The sequence below is a fragment of the Sebastes fasciatus genome, chromosome 8 (assembly GCF_043250625.1).
Source record: "Sebastes fasciatus isolate fSebFas1 chromosome 8, fSebFas1.pri, whole genome shotgun sequence".
NCBI classification, from domain to species: Eukaryota; Metazoa; Chordata; class Actinopteri; order Perciformes; family Sebastidae; genus Sebastes; species Sebastes fasciatus.
The window spans coordinates 12,451,978-12,466,159 of NC_133802.1; the positions used below are offsets into that span (position 1 = coordinate 12,451,978).

General features: G+C 41.6%; 1 protein-coding gene across 10 annotated transcripts in view; it reads right to left on the bottom strand.

Annotated features, from left to right (window-relative positions):
* LOC141772483 (uncharacterized) overlaps positions 1 to 14,182 on the bottom strand; it is a 75,375-nt gene that overhangs the window by 16,996 nt on the left and 44,197 nt on the right. For 7 of the 10 annotated variants that reach the window (XM_074643496.1, XM_074643492.1, XM_074643488.1 and 4 more), the window contains 2 exons: positions 1,764 to 1,898; positions 154 to 299 (listed from right to left, as the gene is read on the bottom strand). In XM_074643496.1, coding sequence (XP_074499597.1) covers positions 154 to 299; positions 1,764 to 1,887 — 270 coding nt within the window. In that variant the 5' untranslated portion in view covers positions 1,888 to 1,898. Of the gene's footprint in view, positions 1 to 153; positions 300 to 1,763; positions 1,899 to 3,921; positions 4,094 to 4,134; positions 4,332 to 4,851; positions 5,364 to 14,182 lie in introns of those variants that run through there. The other 3 variants (XM_074643497.1, XM_074643487.1, XM_074643491.1) reach the window with 2 other exon arrangements.

The following is a 14,182-nucleotide window of genomic DNA, read 5'->3' on the forward strand; positions in this document are numbered from 1 at the left end:
AATATAATGCTAGAGAAAGCGTGTGGCTAGCTTAGTTTAGCAAAAAGCCTAAAAACAGGAGTAAACAGCCAGCCTGCCTCTGTCCATAAGTATGAAAATCTGCCTACCTCTAAAGAAATTGTAATGCTTCTCTACTAGAGAAAAAGTGCATACCTTTGGGATATCTCTCTTGCTGAAGGCCTCATGGAGGAGACTGTAGTTGTGCTTATAGTCATCCTCACCTTGTGCATCAAACTTCACCTTGGTCATGTCAACAGAGCCAGGAATAACCCAGTCCATGATCTGACAGTGACATGCACCTGTGGGATCATACACATGAAGACAGTTCAGAAAATGTTGTCTGTGCAAATGGAGGGAAGAACATTATTTTGCTGTTTTTCAGTAGCAGTGAGGATATTACACAGAGCTGAGCTGTGAGCAACCGTGACCATTCAAGCCATGCTGGCACGGTGTAAGCGTTTTTCCACCACACAACACGGCTCCTCTGCTTGTACTATTCTTTCCTGCAATATTTAAGACCGATCCTCTGACTGTTGTGCAGAGGCCTGTACTACGGAGCAGGATTTGGCGTTAGCGAGTTAACTTCAGGGTTAACCCTGGGTTTTCCGTCCTACGAAGGTGGATCACTTCTTACCGGGGTAGATCGCCATGGTAACTGCTCCGGAGCAGGTTATGTTCCAGATAAGAGATCAACTCGTATATAAGCACCTCCTACTGACCAATCAGAGCTCAGTGCGATGATTGTATGATAATATCACACACATATGAAGAAGTTTAAATCAAAATGTAGGCTAAAATCAACACAGTTTAAACTGATAAATGCAGGAAGGACAGCTGGCTGTATGCTGTGGGTGCTTACCGCTTTGAATTATATTTTCATACTTATTTTTTAACTTCCTCTTGAGTCAGTTTCACACCGCCGTAGAGGGGGGACGCAACTGAAAGAAGGCTCAAATAGTCATACACGCCGCACTAATAACACTGGGTATGATTAGGTGTAATCCAGTTTTCATTTATACATTTAAAGGCTATTTATATCTAGACGAGTATATCTGAATTAATAATTCTTTTAATTTATGCATTCACACATCGGGAGTTTTTCTTTTGCCAGCTGTTCTTCCTGCATTTGGCAGCTTCAACTGTGTTACTTTTAGCCTGGATTATGTGTTTAACTTCTTCGTATTAGTCTAATATAGTTTACTCTTTGTAAAATGTGCCGCTCTTCCTGTCTGTCTGCTGACAGTAGACTTCTCCATGTCGGTGAGTGGTCATAAACTGCAAACACCGCCCCGATCATGTGAACGCGCTCATAACCAGATTGAGAAACCCTGGGTTGATTTACCGAGTTGATAACCACCTTCGTAGGACCGTTTAGCGTGATCTTGTTTGTTAGGGTTAGTGAAGCCAGATAACGAGAAGATACCCTGGGTATGTTGAACTCGCTTCGTAGTACAAGCCCCAGTTGTATTGCAGAATAATGCTAAATCAGTGACAAATACACTGCATTTCCTATAGCTGCTTCACAATAAAAGCCCCAAAACTTTTAATATGAAGCAGCAGCAAGAGATTAGCAGTAAGTTAACACAGCTCAATACAGCTGCAATATGGCTGTAAACCAACCAGTTTACAGTAAAATAAGGTTGATATATAAAAGTTTGTACAGACATGTAGGTGTGAAACTTAACTCCAAACCAAAGAGATTTAGTTACAAATTACATAAGTACTGCTGTACTTTATTATATTTGCTCATACTGATGAATCACCTGAACCCATCTCCCGCACATCTTTGAAGTTGGTCTTCAGCAGGTTGTTCACCCAGGTCACCAAATAATAGCGGCTGCTTTTATCGTGGATAGAGTCGGGAGTCACAACCGCTGTACTTGCCATCTTGCAGCTCTCTAAGAAAGAAAACTTAAATTAATGATTTGATAAACAAAAACATTATCACCATAGTTAACCCACATTCATGTTTATAATTCATTTTACATTTACTGTATATCTACACCAAACAAACATTTTGTTGTTTGAGTGAAAGCTCTGGCTCAGGAGGTGGAGCAGGTTGTCCACTAATAGCAGCGTTGGTGATTTGATCCTGATTACTACAGGAAAATCACAGGTCTCCATGCTCGGTTTTACCTTAAATCACCACACCCAACTCCCTGCACTTCCTGCTACTCCTTATTAGACGCATCCAGGAAGTTATAAGAACTCCATCATTTGGGACTGTCCGTCCCTTTACCATCCAAACCAGTGCAGAGTGCAGAACAAAATGTCAACTAGGGCTCTCCCGAAAACCATTTTTTGGGCTTCGAAGCTTCGGTGAGGTATATTTGAAGGTATTCGAAGCTTTGCAGCCCTGCAGGCTGACATGTTCTTCTGTCCATTTCAGTGTCGCTGCCGCACTACTGTACACACGCGCACCTCTAAACAAAACAAACAGCGATATCCATCTAAGAATAACTAATAATTAATGTTGAAATTTAATAATGTGGGATTATTCCTTATTTCATGTGCTATTTGGGATTTGCAATTTATACATTATTACATACTTATAAAAAATTACCATGGCAACGGTCAAAGCTTTGAAGCATTTGGGTCATCCCTAGTGTCGACCCATGTGAGCTAAAATACGAGATAAAACTTTATTTATCCTGAGGGAAATTGCTGTGCGAAAAACAAAGTAGGATGAGTGCAAATATAGTGTCAATACAAAAATCCAAGATAACAATGACAATAAGGTGCAAATCCAAAATATACAGTATATAATATATACAATGCCAAAAAATATGGACTTTTACCTTCATAATCTCATTTTATTTGGTTAATATCATGGATTTGTTTGAGTGTTTAATTTATTGTTTTGTATTTATTTGCATTTATATCTTTAATAAGACCGGGATTGCCTAAACACCAAGATTGTGGATGCATGAAGTGATATAAGAGAGAAAAATTACCTCATTTACATAAATCATTTGTTTACCACTAGTGTTGCTATTTATTTATTTGTAATAAAGCTTTGTTGGATCCTGTGTTTAAATGTTCTGTGAGCCAACACCACCACCACCACTGTTCAACTATATCCTTCATACAATACTGACATACAGGCTTAGTTTTTCTGTGATGCACACCCTTCCCAAGATTCGAAAGGTAATGTTCACATTGTTAGTCATTAGAAAAACATGTCTGTCAGTGTTGCCAAAGCTAGTGTTTACCCCTACCCCATGGCTGATTTCCAGGGGAGGGGTGGTGGGTGATACTGGGCCAGTGGGTGGGTTTCTAATCCCCTATTGTCTCATTGTGGAGGACAAAGACTGTGCTTTCTGTCAAATAACCTCCAAATGTGTGTCTTTAAGTTGTATCTGACTATTTTCTTGTCCTGTGTACATTTAGAAACCGAGCTGAGCTGTAGCTGAGTGCTACAGGACACTTGAGCCACGCTGCTGCTATCTCTCCTCCCCTTCCTCCTCAATGTATAGAAATCAGTAATGAAATCTCGCGTTGTCCATTTTTTGCCGCGAACGTGCCCCCAGTTCACAACTTTCACTGACGAAGGAAACTTGAGCTTTTAGCATAAGATCGTGTTACTTTACTCGCAAGAAAAAACATATACAATGTTCTACAAAAGGGTACAACTACTACCACGCCGATCGGCATGTGTATTTCTATTGTCACGGTTTTGTCTTTAACAGTTCACATCACACATACGCTGCAGCCTGGTTTCACATAAGGGCTGGGATCTTTACGTTTTAACGTTACGTTAAAAGCAAGTGGATAAAAGTGATGCATCCAAACAGTCGTTTAAGAGGATGTAATTACAGCTGAATATCAGCGCATATGCACGTTATACAGCATCCTGCATAAATAAAACGATTTAAAGTCAATTGTAATCATTATTAGGAAGTCAAAACCTCCAAGGCTCACCAATCTTGTTATCGCCGTGGGTTTTTATGAGCCGGTCTTTGTGTGGAGAGCCTGCAGAAGGTTGCATTTGCAACAAAACCAGGACAATAAAACAGTAACAATATGCCCCGGTGTGTAATCATTCATTAACCGGCACTATAGGAGAAAGTGTCAATAGAATATAAGCGGCTGGTTTTGTACATGGATAACGATTAGGTCGTGGGTATAACTTACCTCGCCGATTCCCTTATAGATATAGTTACTCCTCCTGCTCCTCCTGCTCCCCCTGACTCTCTGTAGCTTCACCAGAGCCACATGTTCCGGTCCGTGTGACGTCCGCATCAGCCGTGATGATCCATTGGAGGACCGGTGCAGGGGGCTGTCCGGTAGAGGGACTGATAGCTATCATACTGCTCCCGACATTACGAAACCTGTATACCCGCACAACGTGAGCACTGGCTGCAATGTAAAGCTAACACAAGCAGTGTACATATCCGGCCGATGTTCGGTTCGTCGGAATAAATGGCTGCTAACTAACTAAGCTCGCAAACTCTGTACGTTTAGTTACCTTTAGTGACCACTATAAACTAACTACTGTACAGACTAAGATAGCCATCACCACACCTCCCCCAAACTTAGCTGCGACTGATTAATAATAAGTTAATAATATGCTAGCATATAGTCAAAACACCCAAAGACACACCGATATCCATTAGGTCTAAATACATGCTGACGTAGTGTTGACTAGTTAGCAAGTAAACACGATGCTAACTAGTTAGCATAGTGCTAACTAGTTAGCTATCACTAGCTTAACGTTAGCCTACTGAAGAGCTAGCTGCTTCCGTTGTTGGCTAACATAGCTAACGCCGTCAATGTTACATGCTATACGTCTAAAAGCAATATCATATAAATTGGGTATATTATAGCGAGTATAATAACAGAAGAGCCTACCTTCATTTGAGCTGGTTACAGACGGCTGTTACTCGTTACTATAGCGACACAACTGTCATGTTACTGTATTTAAGCTAACCTGAACATCCGGGTGAGCTGATAATGTGACGGTTAGTTTATGACAGTTAGTTTCCGTTGATATGTTAAATAGTGAAACACTGATAAGAGGTAGAAACCGGTGAAGTTTCGCCCGCTGTACTCGTTAAACGAGATACCGGTTTTGACACAATCACGCCGTTAATGGCGGATGTGTCCCACCGGCTGTAGTGGTTTGGTTATCAGGCCTATTTCCTACGACGTTATCTAACGTTAACCAGAGGTCAGTTTCAACCGTGTGACTGTGGCGTTGTCAGGCCAACCGGATGATAGAGGGTTAACGTTACAGCACTTAACGACCCACAAGACGACGTCATCACGTTAAATGACAGTTAGATGATTGTGAAACATTGACGGTTGGTCCCGTGATATAAACGGACACTGTTGTGTAACTGGCAACAGACAGGATCGATAACGGAGTCAAGATGGCGCCTGTTTGAGCCATCTTGTGAAGCCATTACACCATCTGAGCCATCTGAACCCAGTGAACCCCCGTGATTAAACCAGTCACACAACATGACGCAGAGGCCCCAGGTCAGTGTATGACTCAGTAATGTACGTTTGCTATTTGTTTTTACTGTCAAGTCCTTTGTTTCTTGGTTTTAAAAGGTTTTCTATGAATAAATATATTATTATTATTATTCATAATAATAATAATGATAATAATAAAATAAGCTGTGACTCCAACAAAACGAACAGTTTCAACAAACAATAACAAAAGCCTGGGTATTATATTATTTGGTAATAGCAAGGCATTTGGATTGACATTTAAAGGGACTGTTTGTAAGAATCAGAAATGCTTGTTAACAGCGACACCTGTGGCCGTTAAGTCAACGAAAGTCAGCGTCGGGCTCGCGCTTGTGCTCGCTCTAAATAGACATGAACGAGCATCGCTCAAAACAGTGAGGCGACACACGTCAGCTAAAACCACAATATCACTCTGTATTTCACCTGCTTGGCAGTAATGTTAGCTGACCAGACGAAGGTCTCTCCATGAATCACTGCTGATCCTAGTGTTGGCTTTTCCTGCCTCAGCCTCCCGACCGCGGCCGGAGGAAACAGGGAAGACACCGGCACCCGGTCGGTGATTATAACGTTTCTCGCTGCGGAGGCCCGTCACTTCACAAGACACGGGAAACCTCTGTTTGTCTGGAGGAGCTGCAGCAGTTATTTCTGCACAAACGTCCACTGAACATTCACTAGATATTCTCAGAGCTACTAACTCTTCTGCAGTGTGTAATGTGTGTGCATGCACGTGAGGTGGAGCGAGCTGAGTGAAGGAAGGCAGGCAGGCAGAAGAGCAGAGGAGCAGAGACTCCGGCCCTGGAGACCAAAGCTGCGGTCTCCCCCGCGTCCTACGACCGCGGCCAACACTGTTTTGCCAGACGGGCTTCACTAGATATAACTTTGAGGTTTTGGTGCTTCCGTGTAGTTTGTGTTGGAGTCTTGTCTGAACAGCATAGCCACACGCAAGTGCGCATATGAGAGCGCGCATGGGACACTGACCCGGGTGATTTATACGTGTAAGAAGTTACAAACAGTCCCTTTTAAAATCATAACACTGGCACACATTTGGTAGCCTAGCCACAAAAGTAGCTGTAGTCAAGTTTCAGCCAAACTGCTCAGCAATAGCTGGATGCTGAAATTCAAAATAAATGAATAAAAACAATGTCGTACTGCTTCAATAGGCCTTTTTTACATAAACACATAACGTGACCAACATTTTTATCAGAATCATGGTTATCAAAGAATAGGCTAATATAGATATGTACTGAGTGGAACATTTTACAGTGTAAGAATAAACTCTGGTGCACAAACTCCGTAATGGAGACATATAGTATAAATACATATAGGCTATTTCTAAGTTATGACATGTCTTGTTATTTATCTGCTGACAGTACACAAATGCTAATGTAGCTGCCTAGCTGTATAGGCTTCCAGTAGGCTTCAGTCTTAATCAGAAGTGTGTTACGCTCGCTGCATAGCTACATACATAGTTAGGGCAGAATCATTTTTAGCTATAAAGATTCCCCTTTCCAGTTTCTTATATCTGGCATTAAACATACAGTTTACCGGTTATAGCATAAACACTGAGAAAAACAACTGCTACTGCACTGTAAGTGACTGGTCAGGTGAGACATAGTGGTGTCTTGTGGAGTGAGATGTTCATATTTAAATCAGTGACAAAACTGTCATAAGATATACTTAAGTAAAAATGTGTTGTATAACTATCAAGGGTCCAAGTAACATGTTGTGCCTTGGATTTTGGGTTTCATGACTGAAATGAGTCACAGCCCTTTTCTGTCATATATGTGCTGTAGAGAGGATGGTACTGAGAGTCACTGAGGAGGTCCAGGGGTTAATGTGTATGTCTGAATTTATGTCCAAGCTCAGGAATAAATGTAAGTGAATGGTTAGACGGAACCACGAAGGCTGAACCCTGATGGCTGTGTGTCCATGGGGGGAGCTGACGTATTTATTTATGGAGAGATACTGAGGTGTACAACCCGTGATGCGAAAATGCTCTTACAGTGTGAAATATTGCTTTAATACTGAAAACAAAAGAAATGTCCCTGAATGTCTTTTTATGATGTCATTATGAAGATAGCTCTGGGCTTTTGTGAAACCATCTGCGGTGAGTGTGGATCCACTCTGGTGGTAGCCTACAGCAGGGTCACAGGGGTCAGGGTAGGCTTTGTTTGACCACCTCTCCACCAACCCATCCTCCCAAAGGACACGATGGGCTGGCTAATCAAAATGTTCACTTTCCTTCATGTGGCAAATGTTCAGTGGGGGTGTAATGGTGGAGAATGTGTGTGTTGTTATAAAAAGTTAAAACACCTAAAAAAGATCAGTAAGTTGCAGTTGTCTTTATAGTTTCATCATGTGTTGGGTGAAGAGGTCAGACAAAGGAATTCAGGAGTCTCAATTGTAACTGTGCTCACAAAAGGAGGAGTAAAAACCCACCATAAATACCACCGGTCAAAAGCTTGAATGACTGGTCCGACAAAGTCTAATGTGTCAAGAAAGCGCTTGTTCAAGTGGGATAATGGCAAGAGTGCATACATTTGTTAGCATTTCCTAATCTATGTGTATCATCTGTAGCAAATTTTCAATTAAACTCACCATGGAAAGCAGCTCTGGCATTAGTTTAGGATTGTAGACTCTTGGGGCTTGACAATTAGATTACTCAATGAGGCAGACACATCTGAGCCATTTGTGTAAATGATTAACTCTGGGTAGAGAACACATCATCCCAAACTCAAAACCATACAGCACTTTCATTTTAATATGCCATTTGATCTTGTATGAATGTCTGAAGTTATGATTCACTCACTAATTACTATTCGGAAAATGGAAAATACAACGCAGTATTACATGTGTAATATCAAGTTGTATTAAGACAAATCTTCAAAAGAAGGAAGAAGAACAAGTGGTCTGCGAATGAGGAAGAAGAGTCTGAAAATTGGGAGAAAACAGAGGTAACGGTCCTTGTTTGGAGGATAAGGCTATTTGGCTGATACTTTTATGAATGAGTATCATTTTGGAAAACTTCTCTGCTAGAGGTTTTTTAGAACAATTTATCTATTCAGCCAACAGTCTGCTGCTTTGTTTCAGTTTGTGTATGATATGTATAGTTTAAAGGTCCTATTGATAACATTTTTATGTAGACAAATATTTTTTTAAATACATCAATAGAGCTTTCAGAAAGGTACCAAATAAAAGTATGGCTTTTCCTGAAAAAAATGTATGATTGTGAATTAATCATTTTAAACATTTTGGAGGGTCCAAAATGAATGTTTTGTTTATCTCTGTGGAAGTTATCAGACGTTTGGTTCCCACTTCTAACAAAGCTTGTGAGCCAATAGTAAAATAATGCTGGTATCACGTGGTGTCTCTGGGTCGTCAGTTAGGTTGCGTCCGAAATTCCATACTAACATGCTATTTAGTAGGCTAAAACACTGTCCGAAACCTTAGCAGGAAACCAGTAGTACTGGAATTGCATACTATTTCCGGTAAAATAATACATTATGCAATGCTGGACACTACAGTGGCATAAATATCCCACAATGCAATGCGGTAGGAACGACAACGTTCATAACAGACAATGGCGGACAGGACAATTTAACTGTGAGCATAAGATTTTAGTTTGCTAGGAATAATATAAAGTATATTCTAAATTAATTCAGACTTTAATTCGCACAAACCATCGTTTTGGTCACGAGGTTGGTACAGGTTACCATGGTTACACGTCTCCAACCGGCACGGAGGCTCTCAAGAAGTGACGACGTAACTTACTGCTCAGTGCGTCCAAAAGATACATATTACTGTTTATTCATATAAAAGTATGCCGGACGATAGTACACCTACTGAGTATGTAGTGCATAGTATGTGATTTCGGCCAAAGTCTTGACAATGAAAATGGATAAATGGCTTAGATTGACGGTGAGTGGCTGGCAACCACTTGTTGTGAAGTGAATGCAGTGGAACAGGGAAGGGAGAACTTGACATCTAGTGGCTGAATGTTATCAATGTTATTAATAGCACCTTTAAAGTCTTGGAAAGTATTTTCGTATGGAAAAAACGGTCAATGGTCAACAAATCCCATGAAAAGACAAAAACAAATAATGAATTGATTCTACAAACACTAACGTCTATGTATCCAGTTCATGCTGCGCTTATTCTTCTTTGCCATAGACACCCATTGTTATCAATGAGACACACTGTTGCTCTGGGTAACACACTCCTTTATTACTAACATGGGCACTGTAGTTCATTGTGAGTCAACACTAAATGTAAATGTAAATGTGTATGAGGCCGCAGCCCCCTCATTAATCTGAAATGAGCCAGTACATTGACACAGCAGGGATGCCAACGCAGAGGAATCTGGCCAATAAAAAACTGCAGGGTTGTCCGGCAAAAAAAGTTGAACATCATCCGGCCAATCAAATATCTGCAAGTGCACATTCCTCTGAGATTACTTTGTAAAGAGAAATATGTATTTCTACTGTATACCTCCTTACTCACTGATCTATTATTCAGCCCTTTGCATCTCCTCTACACAGGGATGTTTTCCATCGTAAATCCACTGCTGAAAATAGTCCCAACAAAAATAATATTTACTCTTGTGTGAGAAATGTTCCCAATAAACTACAGTGCCCAACTGTTTTAGGAACTTATTTTGCCTTTATTAAACCACATATTTGTGACATGTTTTTAAACCTGCAGTAACTGATTTATCTTGGTCCACTTGGGGCCAGCAGAAACAAGCTGTGAACACAACACTGACATATTATCACCTTTTAAGTTGATATGGTGAACTTGTTAGCAAACAATTGCTTATTCACACATCCAGCAGTCACAGAGCAACATTATCATTCATTCTGAGTCGTGTTTGTGTACCTGATGAATGTCAATCCAATATTCACTCTCTTTTAGCTCCGTTTTTGGTCTCTAGGGAAATATGTCTCTTTAGCTGCTAAACGCTCCACTATGTTCACCAGCTAGTTGCTATATGTTTGTGTCTCTGTGGTTTATTAGAACAGTTTCTCAAACAGCTGCCTTCTCCGTCTGGAAACAAACAACAACAAAAAAGTCACTGAGAGAGGAACTGACACATCGTTGGTTTTGATTGTGGGATTTGTTGACTGTAAGAAAGCCGGCCTTATGCTTTAAATTGATTTAATTCAAGGGCTGCATTTAAATGGCATTTCAGCAGCCATACTGTGAAGATTTGTTCTCTGAAAACAGTGACTTATTGCAAACTCGTACAGCGCCGTTCGCCTCGCTCAGAGGCCATCTTTGATATGATAACACTACTTTAGGAGCAACGGAAGTCAGACTGCGGCTGGTGGTACCACGGTTTTGCACTCTGTGGCTCACGTTAACGCAGTTTCACAAGCGTGCCGGAGAACTACGGTGGCCTTCAGGTAACGAAAAAAAACACGAAAGACTCTCTCTCTCTAGAGCAGTGGTCTCAAACTCAATTTACCTGGGGGCCGCTGGAGGCAGAGTCTGGGTGAGGCTGGGCCGCATCAGGTATTCCACAAAAAAAGCTTTGTTAAAAAAAAAACAATCTTCTCAAACGTCATTATTAACAGTTCTTTAACTTGAATGGGTTCTTCTGAACATGAACGGTTCTTCTGAACATGAACTGTCCTGAACATGAATGGAACATTGAAGAACATGAACGGTTCTTCTGAACATGGCCTCTATTGCGTCTCCCACTTTTCCTGAAATTGTCTGTGCTCGTCACCAACCTTTCTCTTCACTGCAGGCTTTGAAAAAGACATGATTGGGGCTGTGTGACAAGATATATATTCATTCCACTTGGTGTCACTCCACAATAAAGTCGTGCCTGCTGTGTTTGTGTTGCTCTGCAATTACACCACCAAACCGCTAGTTGGCGGCGGCGTCTCTATGAGTTTCCTTCTTTCATCTGAGTGGATTTGTGTGAACAAACATTGAAAAGATGGAGGCAGAGAGAAGTAGAACTTGGTCCTGGCCGCTCAGCATCGCTGACAGACTGGACCAATCACAGCTGTTGCGGTCTGCGTCGCCGCGACGTGTAGTTACATTTCTGGAGAGGTGCACGTCAGGCTACGGCGTCGATTCAACGCAGAAGTATAAATCAAGCTTTAATCTAGTTTATGCGATGTTACACGGGCGCCACCATAGTTGTTGTGAAATGTTTCTCTGCTTGCATCAAGCCCGGCCGATTGCCCGTCCCCGGGAGCCATATACCCCACTGTGATGGGTAGGTTCGTTCAGCTCGGGCTCGCGCAACAAAGGGACCTTCCACGGCAAACTGCCATTCACATAAATCTCGCGGGCCGAGGGCGCCTGGTTAGCTCAGTTGGTAGAGCGGGCGCCCATGTAACAAGACTTGGTCCTGACCGCGGCGGCCCGGGTTCGAATCCGGCCTGTGGCCCTTTCCGCATCCACTCTCTCTCTCTCCCCCCTTTCCAAGACTCTATCCACTGTCCTGTCAATAAAAATGAAAAAATGCCCCCCAAAAAAAAAAACTTTATAAAAAAAAAAAAATTTGCGGGCCGCACTAACATTAAACTTTCATATCAAGGTGGGGGCCACAAAATATCGTCTTGCGGGCCGCAATTGGCCCGCGGGCCGCGAGTTTGAGACCCCTGCTCTAGAGCCAGTGTTTGGTTTGTCCGTTCTGGGTTACTGTAGAAACATGGCGGAGCAACATGGCGGACTCTGTGATGAGGACCCGCTCCCTATGTAGATATGAAGGGCTCATTCTAAGCTAACGAAACCACAACAATTCTTAGTTTCAGGGGATTATACACTAATGAAAACATAGATATGAATATTATATTCCATTTCCTTTAAATGCATTCAACAATTATTACAATATAATTCATTTAATATCGTATCAACATGTGTTGAGGCTAAATACTAAGGGTCTTAACTAAACCACTTTCAAGAGTGTCATGTGGTGTTGGCAGAGAAGGAGGAATAACAAGTGGCCTGAAAACAAGGAAGAAAAGTCTGAAAAGGGGAAGAAAACAGAGGCAAAGGTCAGCGGGAGCATTTAGGGGATAAGGCTTAAAGGACAGAGCCTGACAGGTGCAATCAGATGTGTCACACAGCCGTGGCAAAGTGGATGTCAGTGCAGCTGTGGGGGGCCACTATAAGCATGTCACCGCCAATCAGGAGGGTAAAATAAGAGCTGTAGAGTGTTTGGGCAGCAGGGAGTGTTTGTGCCTCTCCACAGTGAGCCCATTACAGCTGTCGAAGCTGAGTAGTATTGGCACGATCGAGGCTACAAACACAGGTGGCAGATCCAAAGCACGTGAGACGGAGTGGGTGATCAAGTAGCTTCATGCAAATCAGCTATTTGTGAATGTACAGATCAGGTACAGGGTCATGTTTGGGTTTCGCTGGTGACATGGACTTGTTTATGACCCGCCGGTTTAATAAGCAGATGTTGTGTCAGAGATAAAGCTTTAGTTATGAGCAGTGGTTAGGTCACTGGGGTCACATAATACAATCTGCCTTTGTGTAAAGTTAACCGGCTTCCTCTGGGCCCCTCGAAGCCTCCCAGACCGCAGAGGAGTGTTCGAGACGGATTGGGCTGTGACAGACATGCAACTTCTCCATGTCTGATAGGAAGGTGGGTTTTTGTGTATTACCTTCTACTTCAGTGTATTTATCACATTTAATTTGAAGCGATTTCATTTTTTTCTCCAACACACCTGTAGCCTAAACAAAATAATCTCCAAATAATTTGCTCTCAAAATACAGAACATGATAGAAGCTGTACAGGTAGCTTCTATCTTTCTTTACATTTTAGGGGATTGCTATCCATTAAAATGTATCAATGTTAACTAAAAGCATGCAGATGATCCATTAAAAAGTCTTACTAAAGCAGGTTTACAGTATAATACTGTATGTCATATGCAGGTGATGGTCACATGATCAGCTCCGTTATCACCTACAGCCAATGCAAAGTGATAAAAAATAAAATACAGCCAAAAATGCCCCTCAAACTAGCTAGCTCGACCATTTGGGCTCACTTGGATTTATGTGTTCTCTGTTGTCTCCTTGGTTGATGATGAAATTTCGAAATTAGCAAGTTGAAATCAATGCGAAATAACAAACAATGATTGCAACATTCAAGTTTTTTTGAAGCTTGTTGTTTTGAGCACACAAATGAAACCATGTACACATTAAACACACACACACACACACACACACACACAAACTAGTGTGACGTACCTCAGTTGGGCTTTGAACTCAGGTCTCTACGTTGCAGATCGGAGTCCTTGACCACTGGACCAAAATCTGCCGTCGATCAACACAAACAACCAGAGAGAGAAAGAAGATCAGACCGAAGCTGCAGAAACTTCATTTTCATGCAGAGAAGAAACAAAGTTTGCTGACTTCAGACTGAAACATGTTCAGACTGAAACATGTTCACACTGAAACATGTTTCCGTCTGAAGTCTGACAAAGTCTAATTCTGTGTTTTTCTTCTCAACCCAGTGTTGTTTCATAAAAGCGTATCTTATTGTGAAAAGCCTGTCTTGAATGAGGTTACACTGATTTTTTTTGGAAACGCTTGATGGAATTAAACTTCAAAGATCATTTGGGTAAAAAGCAGAACAAAAGTATTTATCTATCCATAAACATAACTTTTGGGTGAAGCCCTGAGAGCCCTGACAGCACATGCCACTTAACAGTAATGCTAGCTAAAGGTGGAAAAATGATCT